The sequence below is a fragment of the Rattus rattus genome, chromosome 1, assembly GCF_011064425.1.
Source record: "Rattus rattus isolate New Zealand chromosome 1, Rrattus_CSIRO_v1, whole genome shotgun sequence".
NCBI lineage: Eukaryota > Metazoa > Chordata > Mammalia > Rodentia > Muridae > Rattus > Rattus rattus.
In genome coordinates this window covers 159329901-159344330 of record NC_046154.1, presented here as the reverse complement: position 1 = coordinate 159344330, position 14430 = coordinate 159329901, and the positions used below count along the sequence as shown (strand labels likewise).

The window sequence follows — 14430 nt, the reverse complement described above, 5'->3', positions numbered from 1 at the left end:
AGAGATGTAGACAGACTAAGAGAAGTCATGAGCCAAATGGACTTAACGGATATTTATAGAACGTTCTACCCTAAAGCAAAAGGATATACCTTCTTCTCAGCTCCTCATGGTACTTTCTCCAAAATTGACCATATAATTGGTCAAAAAACAGGTCTCAACAGATACAGAAAGATAGAAATAATCCCATGCGTGCTATCGGACCACCACGGCCTAAAGCTGGTCTTCAATAACAATAAGGGAAGAATGCCCACATATACGTGGAAATTGAACAATGCTCTACTCAATGATAACCTGGTCAAGGAAGAAATAAAGAAAGAAATTAAAAACTTTTTAGAATTTAATGAAAATGAAGGTACAACATACCCAAACTTATGGGACACAATGAAAGCTGTGCTAAGAGGAAAACTCATAGCGCTGAGTGCCTGCAGAAAGAAACAGGAAAGAGCATATGTCAGCAGCTTGACAGCACACCTAAAAGCTCTAGAACAAAAAGAAGCAAATACACCCAGGAGGAGTAGAAGGCAGGAAATAATCAAACTCAGAGCTGAAATCAGCCAAGTAGAAACAAAAAGGACCATAGAAAGAATCAACAGAACCAAAAGTTGGTTCTTTGAGAAAATCAACAAGATAGATAAACCCCTAGCCAGACTAACGAGAGGACACAGAGAGTGTGTCCAAATTAACAAAATCAGAAATGAAAAGGGAGACATAACTACAGATTCAGAGGAAATTCAAAAAATCATCAGATCTTACTATAAAAGCCTATATTCAACAAAACTTGAAAATCTGCAGGAAATGGATAACTTCCTAGACAGATACCAGGTACCGAAGTTAAATCAGGAACAGATAAACCAGTTAAACAACCCCATAACTCCTAAGGAAATAGAAGCAGTCATTAAAGGTCTCCCAACCAAAAAGAGCCCAGGTCCAGACGGGTTTAGTGCAGAATTCTATCAGACCTTCATAGAAGACCTCATACCAATATTATCCAAACTATTCCACAAAATTGAAACAGATGGAGCACTACCGAATTCCTTCTATGAAGCCACAATTACTCTTATACCTAAACCACACAAAGACCCAACAAAGAAAGAGAACTTCAGACCAATTTCCCTTATGAACATCGACGCAAAAATACTCAACAAAATTCTGGCAAACCGAATCCAAGAGCACATCAAAACAATCATCCACCATGATCAAGTAGGCTTCATCCCAGGCATGCAGGGATGGTTTAATATATGGAAAACCATCAACGTGATCCATTATATAAACAAACTGAAAGAACAAAACCACATGGTCATTTCATTAGATGCTGAGAAAGCATTTGACAAAATTCAACACCCCTTCATGATAAAAGTCCTGGAAAGAATAGGAATTCAAGGCCCATACCTAAACATAGTAAAAGCCATATACAGCAAACCAGTGGCTCACATTAAACTAAATGGAGAGAAACTTGAAGCAATCCCACTAAAATCAGGGACTAGACAAGGCTGCCCACTCTCTCCCTACTTATTTAGTATAGTTCTTGAAGTTCTAGCCAGAGCAATCAGACAACAAAAGGAGGTCAAGGGGATACAGATAGGAAAAGAAGAAGTCAAAATATCACTATTTGCAGATGATATGATAGTATATTTAAGTGATCCCATAAGTTCCACCAGAGAACTACTAAAGCTGATAAACAACTTCAGCAAAGTGGCTGGGTATAAAATTAACTCAAATAAACAAGTAGCCTTACTCTACACAAAAGAGAAACAAGCCGAGAAAGAAATTAGGGAAACGACACCCTTCATAATAGACCCAAATAATATAAAGTACCTCGGTGTGACTTTAACCAAGCAAGTAAAAGATCTGTACAATAAGAACTTCAAGACACTGAAGAAAGAAATTGAAGAAGACCTCAGAAGGTGGAAAGATCTCCCATGCTCATGGATTGGCAGGATTAATATAGTAAAAATGGCCATTTTACCAAAAGCGATCTACAGATTCAATGCAATCCCCATCAAAATACCAATCCAATTCTTCAAAGAGTTAGACAGAACAATTTGCAAATTCATCTGGAATAACAAAAAACCCAGGATAGCTAAAACTATCCTCAACAATAAAAGGACTTCAGGGGGAATCACTATCCCTGAACTCAAGCAGTATTACAGAGCAATAGTGATAAAAACTGCATGGTATTGGTACAGAGACAGACAGATAGACCAATGGAACAGAATTGAAGACCCAGAAATGAACCCACACACCTATGGTCACTTGATTTTTGACAAAGGAGCCAAATCCATCCAATGGAAAAAAGATAGCATATTCAGCAAATGGTGCTGGTTCAACTGGAGGTCAACATGTAGAAGAATGCAGATCGATCCATGCTTATCACCCTGTACAAAGCTTAAGTCCAAGTGGATCAAGGACCTCCACATCAAACCAGACACACTCAAACTAATAGAAGAAAAAATAGGGAAGCATCTGGAACACATGGGCACTGGAAAAAATTTCCTGAACAAAACACCAATGGCTTATGCTCTAAGATCAAGAATCGACAAATGGGATCTCATAAAACTGCAAAGCTTCTGTAAGGCAAAGGACACTGTGGTTAGGACAAACGGCAACCAACAGATTGGGAAAAGATCTTTACCAATCCTACAACAGATAGAGGCCTTATATCCAAAATATACAAAGAACTCAAAAAGTTAGACCGCAGGGGAGACAAATAACCCTATTAAAAATGGGGTTCAGAGCTAAACAAAGAATTCACAGCTGAGGAATGCCGAATGGCTGAGAAACACCTAAAGAAATGTTCAACATCTTTAGTCATCAGGGAAATGCAAATCAAAACAACCCTGAGATTTCACCTCACACCAGTGAGAATGGCTAAGATCAAAAACTCAGGTGACAGCAAATGCTGGCGAGGATGTGGAGAAAGAGGAACACTCCTCCATTGTTGGTGGGATTGCAGACTGGTACAACCATTCTGGAAATCAGTCTGGAGGTTCCTCAGAAAATTGGACATTGAACTGCCTGAGGATCCAGCTATACCTCTCTTGGGCATATACCCAAAAGATGCCCCAACATATAAAAAAGACACGTGCTCCACTATGTTCATCTCAGCCTTATTTATAATAGCCAGAAGCTGGAAAGAACCCAGATGCCCTTCAACAGAGGAATGGATACAGAAAATGTGGTACATCTACACAATGGAATATTACTCAGCTATCAAAAACAACGACTTTATGAAATTCGTAGGCAAATGGTTGGAACTGGAAAATATCATCCTGAGTGAGCTAACCCAATCACAGAAAGACATACATGGTATGCACTCATTGATAAGTGGCTATTAGCCCAAATGCCTGAATTACCCTAGATGCCTAGAACAAATGAAACTCAAGACAGATGATCAAAATGTGAATGCTTCACTCCTTCTTTAAAAGGGGAACAAGAATACCCTTGGCAGGGATGAGAGAGGCAAAGATTAAAACAGAGACTGAAGGGACACCCATTCAGAGCCTGCCCCACATGTGGCCCATATATATACAGCCACCCAATTAGATAAGATGGATGAAGCAAAGAAGTGCAGAAGTGTAGATCGCTCCTGAGAGACACAGCCAGAATACAGCAAATACAGAGGCGAATGTCAGCAGCAAACCACTGAACTGAGAATAGGATTCCCGTTGAAGGAATCAGAGAAAGAACTGGAAGAGCTTGAAGGGGCTCGAGACCCCATATGTACAACAATGCCAAGCAACCAGAGCTTCCAGGGACTAAGCCACTACCTAAAGACTATACATGGACTGACCCTGGACTCTGACCTCATAGGTAGCAATGAATATCCTAGTAAGAGCACCAGTGGAAGAGGAAGCCCTGGGTCCTGCTAAGACTGAACCCCAGTGAACTAGACAGTTGGGGGAGGGCGGCAATAGGGGGGGAGGGTGGGGAGGGGAACACCCATAAGGAAGGGAGGGGGAGGGGATGTTTGCCCGGAAACCGGGAAAGGGAATAACATTCGAAATGTATAAAAGAAATATTCAAGTTAATAATAATAATAAAAAAAAGGAAAAAAAAAGAAAGAGAAGTTCAAACAAAGACATTTTCTTTCCTTTATTTATTCTTCCTCCCCTCCCCCCTCCCATTGTTTCTTGTGTCGGATTACAACACTTATTGATGTGAGTGATACTACAGGGTAGGAGAGATGGGCAGCACAGAGGCAACCTAGAGAGCAGACAGGCAAGGAAGCCATGTAGGGGTGTGGAATGCACAGACACACACTGAGGACTGCCTCACTGAGACAGACGAAACACATGCACATTGTTTTCCTTTCACATTCTCAATTCAGTAAGAGAGGTGGCCAACTGAATGCAAGGCAGGAAAAGAATGGATTACAGGAGAAAGGTTCAAAAGGAGAAGGGAGGGGAGCAGAGAGCTGGCCAGGGTAGGGAAGCCACCAGAGGCCTTGAAGAACAGCTTGTTCAGCTGTCAGGTGGGATGGAGTTGAGAGTGAGTGGGGACTGCTGACCCTGGAGTTGTGCTTAGATGTCAGGGCACCGTGCTGGGTGACATATTCATAGAACTACAACATTAGTTTCTCCACATCCTCCCAGTGCCTTAGACAGTCCACAGTTCTAGTCTGTGGATCCTACTCAGGCAGTACAGTGGTTGCCTGGTACACTGAAGTCCCGGGATCAATCCCTATAGTAAACCACGTGAACCTGGTACTGTGGAGTCTGCCTGCAGAGTAGTCACAGCTATGAAGTGGAAGTTTCTGTTTGTGTCATGCGATGCAGACTCATGTGGTATTTTGCTTAGGCAAGACCTGCAGCAAGACAGGTGATGTTTGGAGAGAGTATACATACACAGGACTCAACAGACAGTGATGGGGTGCTTGCACAGCTAGCCTTGCAATGTTTCATTGGTCTTCAGTCTTCACTGATCTTCACTTCATTGAGAGAGGTATGGCAGAGAGTTTCTCCTGGCACCCCAGCTGGTTCTGGTCACTCCCATAGTGGAGGACTGTCTGTTTCTGCTAGATCATACCTCCACTGCTGATCTGTATTTGATATCCTACCACTACCAAATTGGACTGCTGGTATCTCAACAACAAAGACTGGAATCACCCCCAAAGACCTACTTCTATTCTGGTCCACATACCCTTGTCCTATTTACCATTTTTCTCTCCAACCTTTGGACAGTGGACTAGAAGGGGAGCGGGTCGAAGCATTTGAGGATTCTTATTAAAGTAGATTTTGAAAAACCTAAGCCTACACAACTCACTGCAGGGACAGAGCTGGTGTGATTTCTTAGAGTGGCTTGCAGTCTGTAGTTCAAGTAGATCAACAATGGCTGTGTAGGGCTGGAGTCCTGGATTTTTGAGTTTTAGCTGATTCTAGACAGTCAAGCTAATAATCAAGAATGGCCATCATAGCCTTAAGCCAGCATTTAGGAACTGAAAGCAAGAGGATCCAAAGTTTGAGGTCAGAGCCAGTGTGAGGCTGACCTGCGCCACCTGAAACCTTATCTCAAAACACAACCACAAAAATTTTTTTTGCCAAACTTTGAGACAAAATGGTGCTTCCCTCTGTAGTTTGAATATATCTGAGCACTGAAGTTGATCCTCTGTCCCTAGGCCTGTTGGTCTCTCCTATTCCCCCTTCTGTGAAATGTGTATTTATAATCTGTCCTAAAATGGGCTCCCTGAAAATTCTCAGATACAGGCTAGTCTATAGGTCATTTATTCAGAAGCACAAGCAAGGGAGTGAGGACATCACAAAAACAAGATCTCTTGTTCAGAAAAGGTAGACAGGTTTACCTTGCTAACAGGCTTCATAAAAATATAAACAGGTTTCTGATGTAACTTTTTATTATTCCTTTATTTAAAGAAATAATAAATTATTTCCAGACTGTCTCAACCTGGCAGCCTCAACCCACCAGCCTCCAATAACGACACAGAGACTTACTATTATTTATTAAGGTTAGACCTTATAGTTTAGGTTCATCCCCAACTAGCTCATATAACTGAGTCAAGCCATTTATTCTAATCTACATTCTGCCACGTGTCCTGTTATCTCTCCTTCAGTCCTGGCAACTGTTTCTTCCTCTGTGTCTGGCTAGTGAATACTACACACACACTCACACACACACTCACACACACACTCACACACACACACACACACACAAACAGGCATACAAACACAGACCCACCCTCCCATACACAGACAGACACAAACAGACACAAACACACACACACACAGACACACATAGACAGACATTTACACACAGACCCCACACACACACACACAGAGACACACACACACGCGCGCGCACACGCGCACGCGCGCACACGCGCGCGCACACACATACACACACACACACACTATTCTGTCCCAGAGTTTCTCTCTCTACCCAGGTGTTCCCCTTTCCTCTCCTGCCCTGCCATAGGCTGTCAGCTCTTTATTAAAGCAAACACTGAGACAAGTGATGCTTCATGAAAATGATACCAATGTTCAGACTGTACTCAGCAATCTGCTGGTACAGAAATCAACATTTGAATAATACAAAGAAACCTTTACACAATGCATAAGAAGATTATCCCCACAATAAAGGACTGCTCTCAGCAATCAACAACTGTCTTATGGGAAATGGTTAAAGAGGAAAAAAAGGTTTACAGTTTATGAAAGTTATGAGACTCAAAGAAAGTAATTTCATATCTGGGGATATAAAAGCTTAAGTAAGTTATAAAGGTATGAAGAGAAAATGATTTAAGGCATATGAAAAGTGAGAAAATTTTCACATTTCTTTCTCCTTCTATGTGCCTGGAGTGCTGGGGGATGTTGGTCATGTAAGATAACAGACCACATGTTCTTGCTTCTTTAAGCCAGCTTGGTTGCCCAACTGCACAGCATGTGCTTCATCAGAAGTAGGCAGGAGGTACATCATGATGTATGCTTGCCCCTGCTGGACAAAGACAGAAAGCACATAGCCTTGTGGGTTTTGCCTCTAGAAGCCTCTGAATAAAGTAGTTCTGGCTACTCTGGGAATCCTGAATTTGGATCTGACCATTGTCCATTGTCCTAGATAGTATTTAATAATTAAATGTGGCTCCAAATTTCTGGTTATGGTCTTGTGCTGCCTGGTGGAAATAAGAAAACATCATGTTCCTCAAGGGAGAAGTCCCCGGGAAGGCAGCCCTCATGTTACACAATGCACAACAGCAACCTGCTTGTTAGCTTTCTTTCTTCTTCTGATTCCCCTCCTGTTGTGAGTCAAAGGTGAAATGTCCTGCACAGCCCTTCATGTTTGAAGACTTGGTCTTCATCTGGAGGCTCTCTAAGGAAGGATGTGAAATCTGCAGAAGGTGGTGGCTTGGAGGAGGAAGTGGGTTCATGTGGGGGATCGCCTCAAGGTTTATTAGTCTGGCTTCACCGGTTGGTTGCTCATCCTTTTCTCTTTCCTGACTATGGATATAATGTGCCCCGCACCCTCTCCGTCCTGCCACTGTCCTTCCTCACCAACACGATGGACTGTGCTCCCACAAACTGTAAGCCAAAATAACATTCCTTGTAGGGAGCGATGTGGTCTAAAAAGATGGCGCCAACATCCGGTACTCGATTGTGGTAAACACCCGTGCAGCACATGTGTTGGCATACCTCCGGCAGCTATCAGGCCGGGGCGATATTCATGCTAATGAGGTGCTTCATGCTCCACCAATCCCTGGAGGACAAGTATACAACCATAGTCTGTTATGTTTATAAGGCGAGTGCCCTTGCTGCTCGGGATCCCCACATCAACAATGAGGTGGTCCTGCAATAAAGGCTGTTGAGAAGAATCCGACAGTGTTGCGTCTTCCTTGCTGGCCAGGGTGGTCGCGAAAATTCCTTCATTACGTTTCTTCTTGACAGGTTTATTTATTTATTTATTTATTTATTTATTTATTTATTTATTCATTTATTAGAACAAGAAAAATAAAAACATACTTCCTTGGTCCTTCAGACTGTTGTACTGAGGTCACTTCCCACACAAACTACTTTCACTTCACTTCCTGTTTCAATTATATATTGGAGACACTGATAAATCAAAAAGGTGTCACAATAATGGAAATGATTTTGTTCCCCAGAGGGAATATAGTGGAGCCTTTTTTTGTATGTATGCTCATAATAGCTGGAGGACAGACTACTGTCAGCAGGTAAAGAGTAGAGGCAAGCGATATGGCTTGTTGTGATTTTTAAGAAGCTGTCAGACCAAAGAATTTTCTCTTCAGGTCCAGTTTGGTGAGCCAATTATGGGAGATACTTATAGAAGTATAAGTGACCCAAAGGCAGTGACACTGCTGGGAAGACCCTGAGGGAACTTCTGGGTAGCTATGCCCCCAGAGAAGCCTTATTCTGGTCACACGTTTACCCCTATGGAGTGAGGACTGGAATCACAGGGGGGAAAGGCTACTCCTGAAGATCTCACAGGAGCCCCAAGAACTCACCTCTCTCTGGAGAGCATGCTAACAGGGCACATGGGGGTCTCTGTGAGTCATGATACTGAATCAAGATGGCAACGACTATATTCGACACAGAGGAAACGGTTACACAGTATTGTCAATTAAACTACAATGCACAGCACAGTCCACACAAGAATTTCCAGGCCTCAATTACCAATTATACCTATGAGTGGGAGATCCTGACTTCATGTACCTGGGGTTCATGGCTCATAAACTCAGCTCAACACATTACCTTAGAAATCAGGTAAATATCAATTTTGGAGAACAAGTTCACATAGGTGATAATCCAGACCATGTCAGTTTCTGCTCTGTTACAATACAGCTGGAATTATTAGGGAGAATGGGGTGTCATGGTGAGCCAGCCCTTAGCTACATGTGAGAGAAAACGGCAATGGAAAAGGGGACACAGTTGCTGCTGGCTTAGGACAGCATGCAGCATGATTGGCAATGCCAGCAGGACCATGGAGGTTCCAATAGCAGGGCACCAGGTATGAAGATTCTCACACAGTCATATATTTAACCACTGAAGTACCATGTGTGCATTAGGAGGCTGGAGAAAAAGCTCAATAAATAAAGTTCTTGCTTTGAGGACCTGAAGTCTATCTCTGGAAACCAGGGCTACATAGTGCTACACACAGAAGAGTGGATACAGGCATATCTTTTTTTCTTTTCCTCCATTTTTATTAACTTGGATATTTCTTATTTACATTTCGATTGTTATAACTTTTCCCGGTTTCTGGGCCAACATCCCCCTAACCCCTCCCCCTCCCATTCTCTATGGGTGTTCCCCTCCCCATCCTCCCCCCATTACCGCCCTCCCCACAACAATCACGTTCACTGGGGTTCAGTCTTGGCAGGGCCAAGGGCTTCCCCTTCCACTGGTGCTCTTACTAGGTTATTCATTGCTACCTATGAGGTTGGAGCCCAGGGTCAGTCCATGTATAGTCTTTGGGTAGTGGCTTAGTCCCTGGAAGCTCTAGTTGCTTGGCATTGCTGTTCACACGGAGTCTCAAGCTCCTTCAAGCTCTTTCAGTCTTTTCTCTGATTCCTTCAATGGGGGTCCTGTTCTCAGTTCAGTGGTTTGCTGCTGGCATTTGCCTATGTATTTGCTGTATTCTAGGTGTGTCTCTCAGGAGAGATCTACATCCGGTTCCTGTCAGCCTGCACTTCTTTGCTTCATCCATCTATCTAGTTTGGTGGCTGTACATGTATTGGCCACATGTGGGGCAGGCTCTGAGTGGGTGTTCCTTCAGCCTCTGTTCTAAACTTTGCCTCTCTATTCCCTCCTAAGTGTATTCTTGTTATGCTTTTAAAGAAGGAATAAAGCATTCACATTTTGGTCATCCTTCTTCAATTTCATGTGTTCTGTGCATCTAGGGCAATTCAAGCATTTGGGCTAATAGCTACTTATCAATGAGTGCATACCATGTGTGTTTTTCTGTGATTGGGTTACCTCACTCAGGATGATATTTTCCAGTTCCATCCATTTGCCTATGAATTTCACAAAGTCATTGTAGTTGATAGCTGAGTAGTATTCCATTGTGTAGATGTACCACATTTTCTGTATCCATTCCTCTGTTGAAGGGCATCTGGGTTCTTACCAGCTTCTGGGTATTATAAATAAGACTACTATGAAATAGTGGAGCATGTGTAAAGACATGTTGGGGCATCTTTTGGGTATATGCCCAAGAGAGGTATAGCTGAGTCCTCAGGTAGTTCAATGTCCAATTTTCTGAGGAACCTCCAGACTGATTTCCAGAATGGTTGTACCAGTCTGCAATCCCACCAACAATGGAGGAGTGTTCCTCTTTCTCCACATCCTCGCCAGCATATGCTGTCATCTGAGTTTTTGAACTTAGCCATTTGAGACAGGCATATCTTAGCCATTTCTCCTTCCCAGATGAATGAGACTCTCGGCTGAACACTAGCTGTCAGTCTGGACCATAAAGTGGAAACTTAAACCCTGGGGACAGTTGCACAGTATGTAAGATAGAAGATGAGTGCTGCGGCTGCAGGTACTATATCATTTTAGATTGTCTACATTGACATCAGAAATGACTTCTGTAAGGCATAAGACATCTTCACTTTGGTTTTATTTATTGTAACTTGCCTGTGAAACTCATCCAAACTGATTCTGTGTAATTAGTGTCTCTGCCATCAGAACAGAAACTGTAGTGAGGGCTGGGACCATCTGTTTGGATGGTCTCTTTGTTTTCGTTTGTTTTAGAGACCAGAACTCACTGTGTAGTCTTGCCTATCTCAAACTTCTAGGGCCCAATAGAGAGGCAAATATCAGATCAACACTTACATGAACATTTCTAGAAAGAAAAAACCGGGGAGGGGAGACCAAATGAAGCAGATAGCCTCAGGGAATAGTGTAGTAATATAGGAGTCCCTTTTAATAATGCATCTGGCAGCCTTGCTCCATAATCTGCACCTACTGTGCACACATACACCCTGTCTGAACAGTGCACCTGGCAACATAGGACTCCTCTCTGCATCTCACTATACATACACCCCTCTCTAAACAATAGTTGAAGTTACTGTTCCTCTAACAATAACTAAATCTAGATAATTCCCATTCAAATATTCAGTGTACCCAGTGTAGCCAGTATGTAGGATACAAAGACTCACCTGGTCTGAATTAGTTGGAGAAATATGCCCAGTAAGTCAAACTGTGTCCTTCATGGGAATTTTTAGGGAGAATCCTCTTGAGAATCCCGGGCCAGCCCTGCCAGGGGACCTGGAGGCATGGCGCTCCTGCAGACTCCTAGCCCGGCTGCTACCACAAAGCCACAGTCTAGGCTCTCTCTGTATTTTTATTTTCCTCTTGTGGTAAGAGCAGTTCATATGACACCTAGGTTAGCTGTGATGCTTTGTATGTGCTTGGTCCAGGGAATGACCTCTTAGGGAGGCAAGATCTTACTGGGGTAGTTGTGGCCTTGCTGCAATAGGGTAAGGCCTTGCTGGAGTAGGTGTGTCCACTGTGGGGTGGGCTTTAAGACCTTTGTTCTAGCTGCCTGGAAGCCAGTCTTCTCCTAGCTCACTTCAGAGGAAGAGGTGGAACTCTGAGCTCCTCTGGCCTCACATCTGCCTGGATGCTGCCACGCTCCTACCTTGATGAACCTCTGAACCTGTAAGCCAGCTCCAATTAAATGTCATCCTTTATAAGAGTTGCCTTGGTCATGGTGTCTGTTCACAGCAGTAAAACCCTACCTAAGACACTAGTCCACTGATAGCTTTGGAGTGCACAAAACTCTATTGTCAATGATAAATGCTCTATTGCATTGCACTCTGAAATGTTATATGTGTTGAGTTTCTTTTCCCATTCCCCACCTGGGGACGATATTTTCATTGTGTTCTCTGTTTCTGGGTTGACTCTAACAGACATAGCTCATACAATCAGGACTGTTGCCAGCATACCTGATGGCCCAGAATAGAGAAAGGGAAGAATATTGGCTGGTGGCCTGGACCTTTCAGTACCAGTCCTGCAACCTGGTGGCTGGCGTCCAGAGGAAGGCACAATGCTTCAGGAAGGCAAAAAAGGAATCTACTCTTTGTCAACTGACTTCTCCCTTCCTACTGGCAAGTTCCACACATTTGCTAAGTGTGCCTTGGGACTCAAATTTCTACCATGAGAACAGAAGTGTTTGTCACAGAATGCTTGCTAACATACCCACCTATGGAAGGCTCAGAGGATAATGAGAAAGCAACAGATATACCACTGTAAATGCCTCTTGCAAGGTTTCAGTTGGCTTAAAAGTACTCACAACTTCCCATTTCAGGGCAGACCTCCAATCATGCCTGCTCCTGCAGACCCCTAGCCGGGTCACCGGTCTGGTCCTCAGGGACAACAAGCCGGATGGCCTGCCCCGCCAGAGTAGCATCATCCAGGCAGGTAGGAGACCCGTACCCATCCTTGGGCTCATTCTCCCTGCCCAGGGGAAGCAGTAGCAGAAGAAAGCAATGCAAAGTGAGCCCATTGTGAAGGGAAAGTGAGGGTTCAAGGATGTTTGGAGTGCTGAAGCAGGGATTGGAAAGCCTATGGCATTGGGAAAGAATGGAGAGGTGATCTGGAGTTTGCATGAGAGCTGTGCTCTGCTCTGACATCCCCAGAGCAACTTAGGGCTGTCACCTCTCTCCAGATTGACTTGGAATTAAATGGCCTTGTACCTGCCTCAGAGGCAGCTTAGCCTGGGGGCATACTCCCTGTAATGTTTCTATCCTATGATAAAGGACAGGGATCCTGTGAAAATATTTTCTTAAAACTGCAGGCAATGAAGGTATATTATTTATTAGATTTCTTCTGATCTACTTGTAATTGGTTGCCCCTTGCAAGTGATTGTACTTGGAGGATGTAAAATACCCCTCCTTCAATTACTCGGAGAAAGAGAACATAAAAGAAAGGGAGACATAGACGAAAAGATCTCCTGGGAAGAATACAAGCAGGCCATCTATGGCTACTACCTGGGAAACCCTGCTGAATTCCAAGATAGCTCTGGTCATCACACCTTTTAAAAGATGCTTCAACAAAATAAGAGGAGGTTTAAGGCTTCAGACCTTGATGGTGACCTGAGAGCTCCTCAGGAGGAGTTCTCTTCCTTTCTGCACCTATAACAGTTGGAACATATGAAGGAGATTGTAGTTCTAGAAACCCTGGAGGATATCGACAAGAACGGGGATCATTTGTGGACCAGGATGAGTACATCGCAGACATGTTTTCCCAGGAGGACAGTTGCCCTGAGCCAGATGAGGCTTTGTCTGAACAGGAGCAGTTCAAGGATTTCCTTGATATCCTAGCAAGGATGGAACCTGGACAAGGATGAGATTCCCAAGATTCTCCTCAGGACTACAACCAACTACAGGCTGGGCCCATCCTGGTAAAAAGGAGTCAGACAAAAAATCAAGGATGAGATGCTAATCAGGGAGGAGATTCTAGACAACAAGTACAGTTGAGAAGCCAAGAAGCCACCAATTATGGGGATGATATTATCAAAAATCATGATGAACTGAAAGACACTCCTTGACATCATGGCCCAACAATCTTGGCTTTCTGCAGATGTTCTGGTGATTGCAACAGTTGTCCAACTGTATAGCGGTGTGTCCCTAAAACCGAGATTATACCTCAGATTGGGGCAAAAATTATTTTTATTCCATACTTACTGAAAATAACCATCACTATTTATTCCAGAGAATTTCCCTAAGAAGCACATTAAATCCTTGCCAAAATTGTAGTTCTCTGAGGGGATGCATTGCATGATCTCCTAGACTCGTTCCCTACTTATTTAATTAATGGACAAGAAATCCTGAAGGGGTTCTATAATTTAATGTGAGTGGTGGGGACACTGTGCAGAATAATCACTATGTATTTCAACTATTAAATTTTGCGATTTCTTAGTTGCCACTGTTAAATGTAAAGGTAAAGGCTTGAAGGAGTCAATGTTATATTGTCCTATGTCAGCCAACCTTGGAGCAGGCATGGTATTTCAAATTCTTTATATTGGGAGCTGCTATTGTAAATGGTATATATACTTTTGTGAATTTTCCTGTTTGGACCTGCTAATGTGCACAATAAACCCACATCTTTGTGGTTTTGTTTTGCTTTATTTTTAATATTAAGAAGCAGAGTTCCCTGCAGCTAAATCCCATGGGAGAGAGAGCTGGACCCTGAGAAGTGTGGAGACTTCTGAGAAATCAGTGGTGACAACATTCCAACATTCCCTCTGCCCAAGAGAGAATTGCCTAGTGCCAACTGTGCCCACTGGATGCAAGGACCCAGGAGCAATCACAGACAGGATCCTTCTGATTCCTGTCTGCACCTAAAGGTCAAAGACGGTCACCAGGAACACCTACACACTTGAGTCACAGCACCTGTTCTCAGAACAGGTTGAAAGAAAACAAGAGGGTCAAGCCACTCTCAGAAAAAGCAAGACAAGCAAACACCAGAGACAACC

General features: G+C 43.3%; 1 protein-coding gene and 1 pseudogene across 1 annotated transcript in view; one reads left to right on the top strand and one right to left on the bottom strand.

Moving 5' to 3' along the window:
* The window catches only part of LOC116908678 (ubiquitin-conjugating enzyme E2 R2-like), a 56508-nt gene extending 47737 nt beyond the window's left edge, over positions 1–8771 (bottom strand). Inside the window, exons 1-2 of the mRNA XM_032912024.1 lie at positions 8709–8771; positions 7467–7643 (exon numbers count right to left, since the gene is read on the bottom strand). Of these exons, the coding sequence (XP_032767915.1) occupies positions 7467–7643; positions 8709–8771 (240 nt within the window). The remainder of the gene's footprint in view (positions 1–7466; positions 7644–8708) is intronic.
* Positions 8772–8913: 142 nt separating this feature from the next.
* Positions 8914–13503, top strand: LOC116908618 (annotated as a pseudogene).
* The last annotated feature ends 927 nt before the right edge of the window (positions 13504–14430 follow it).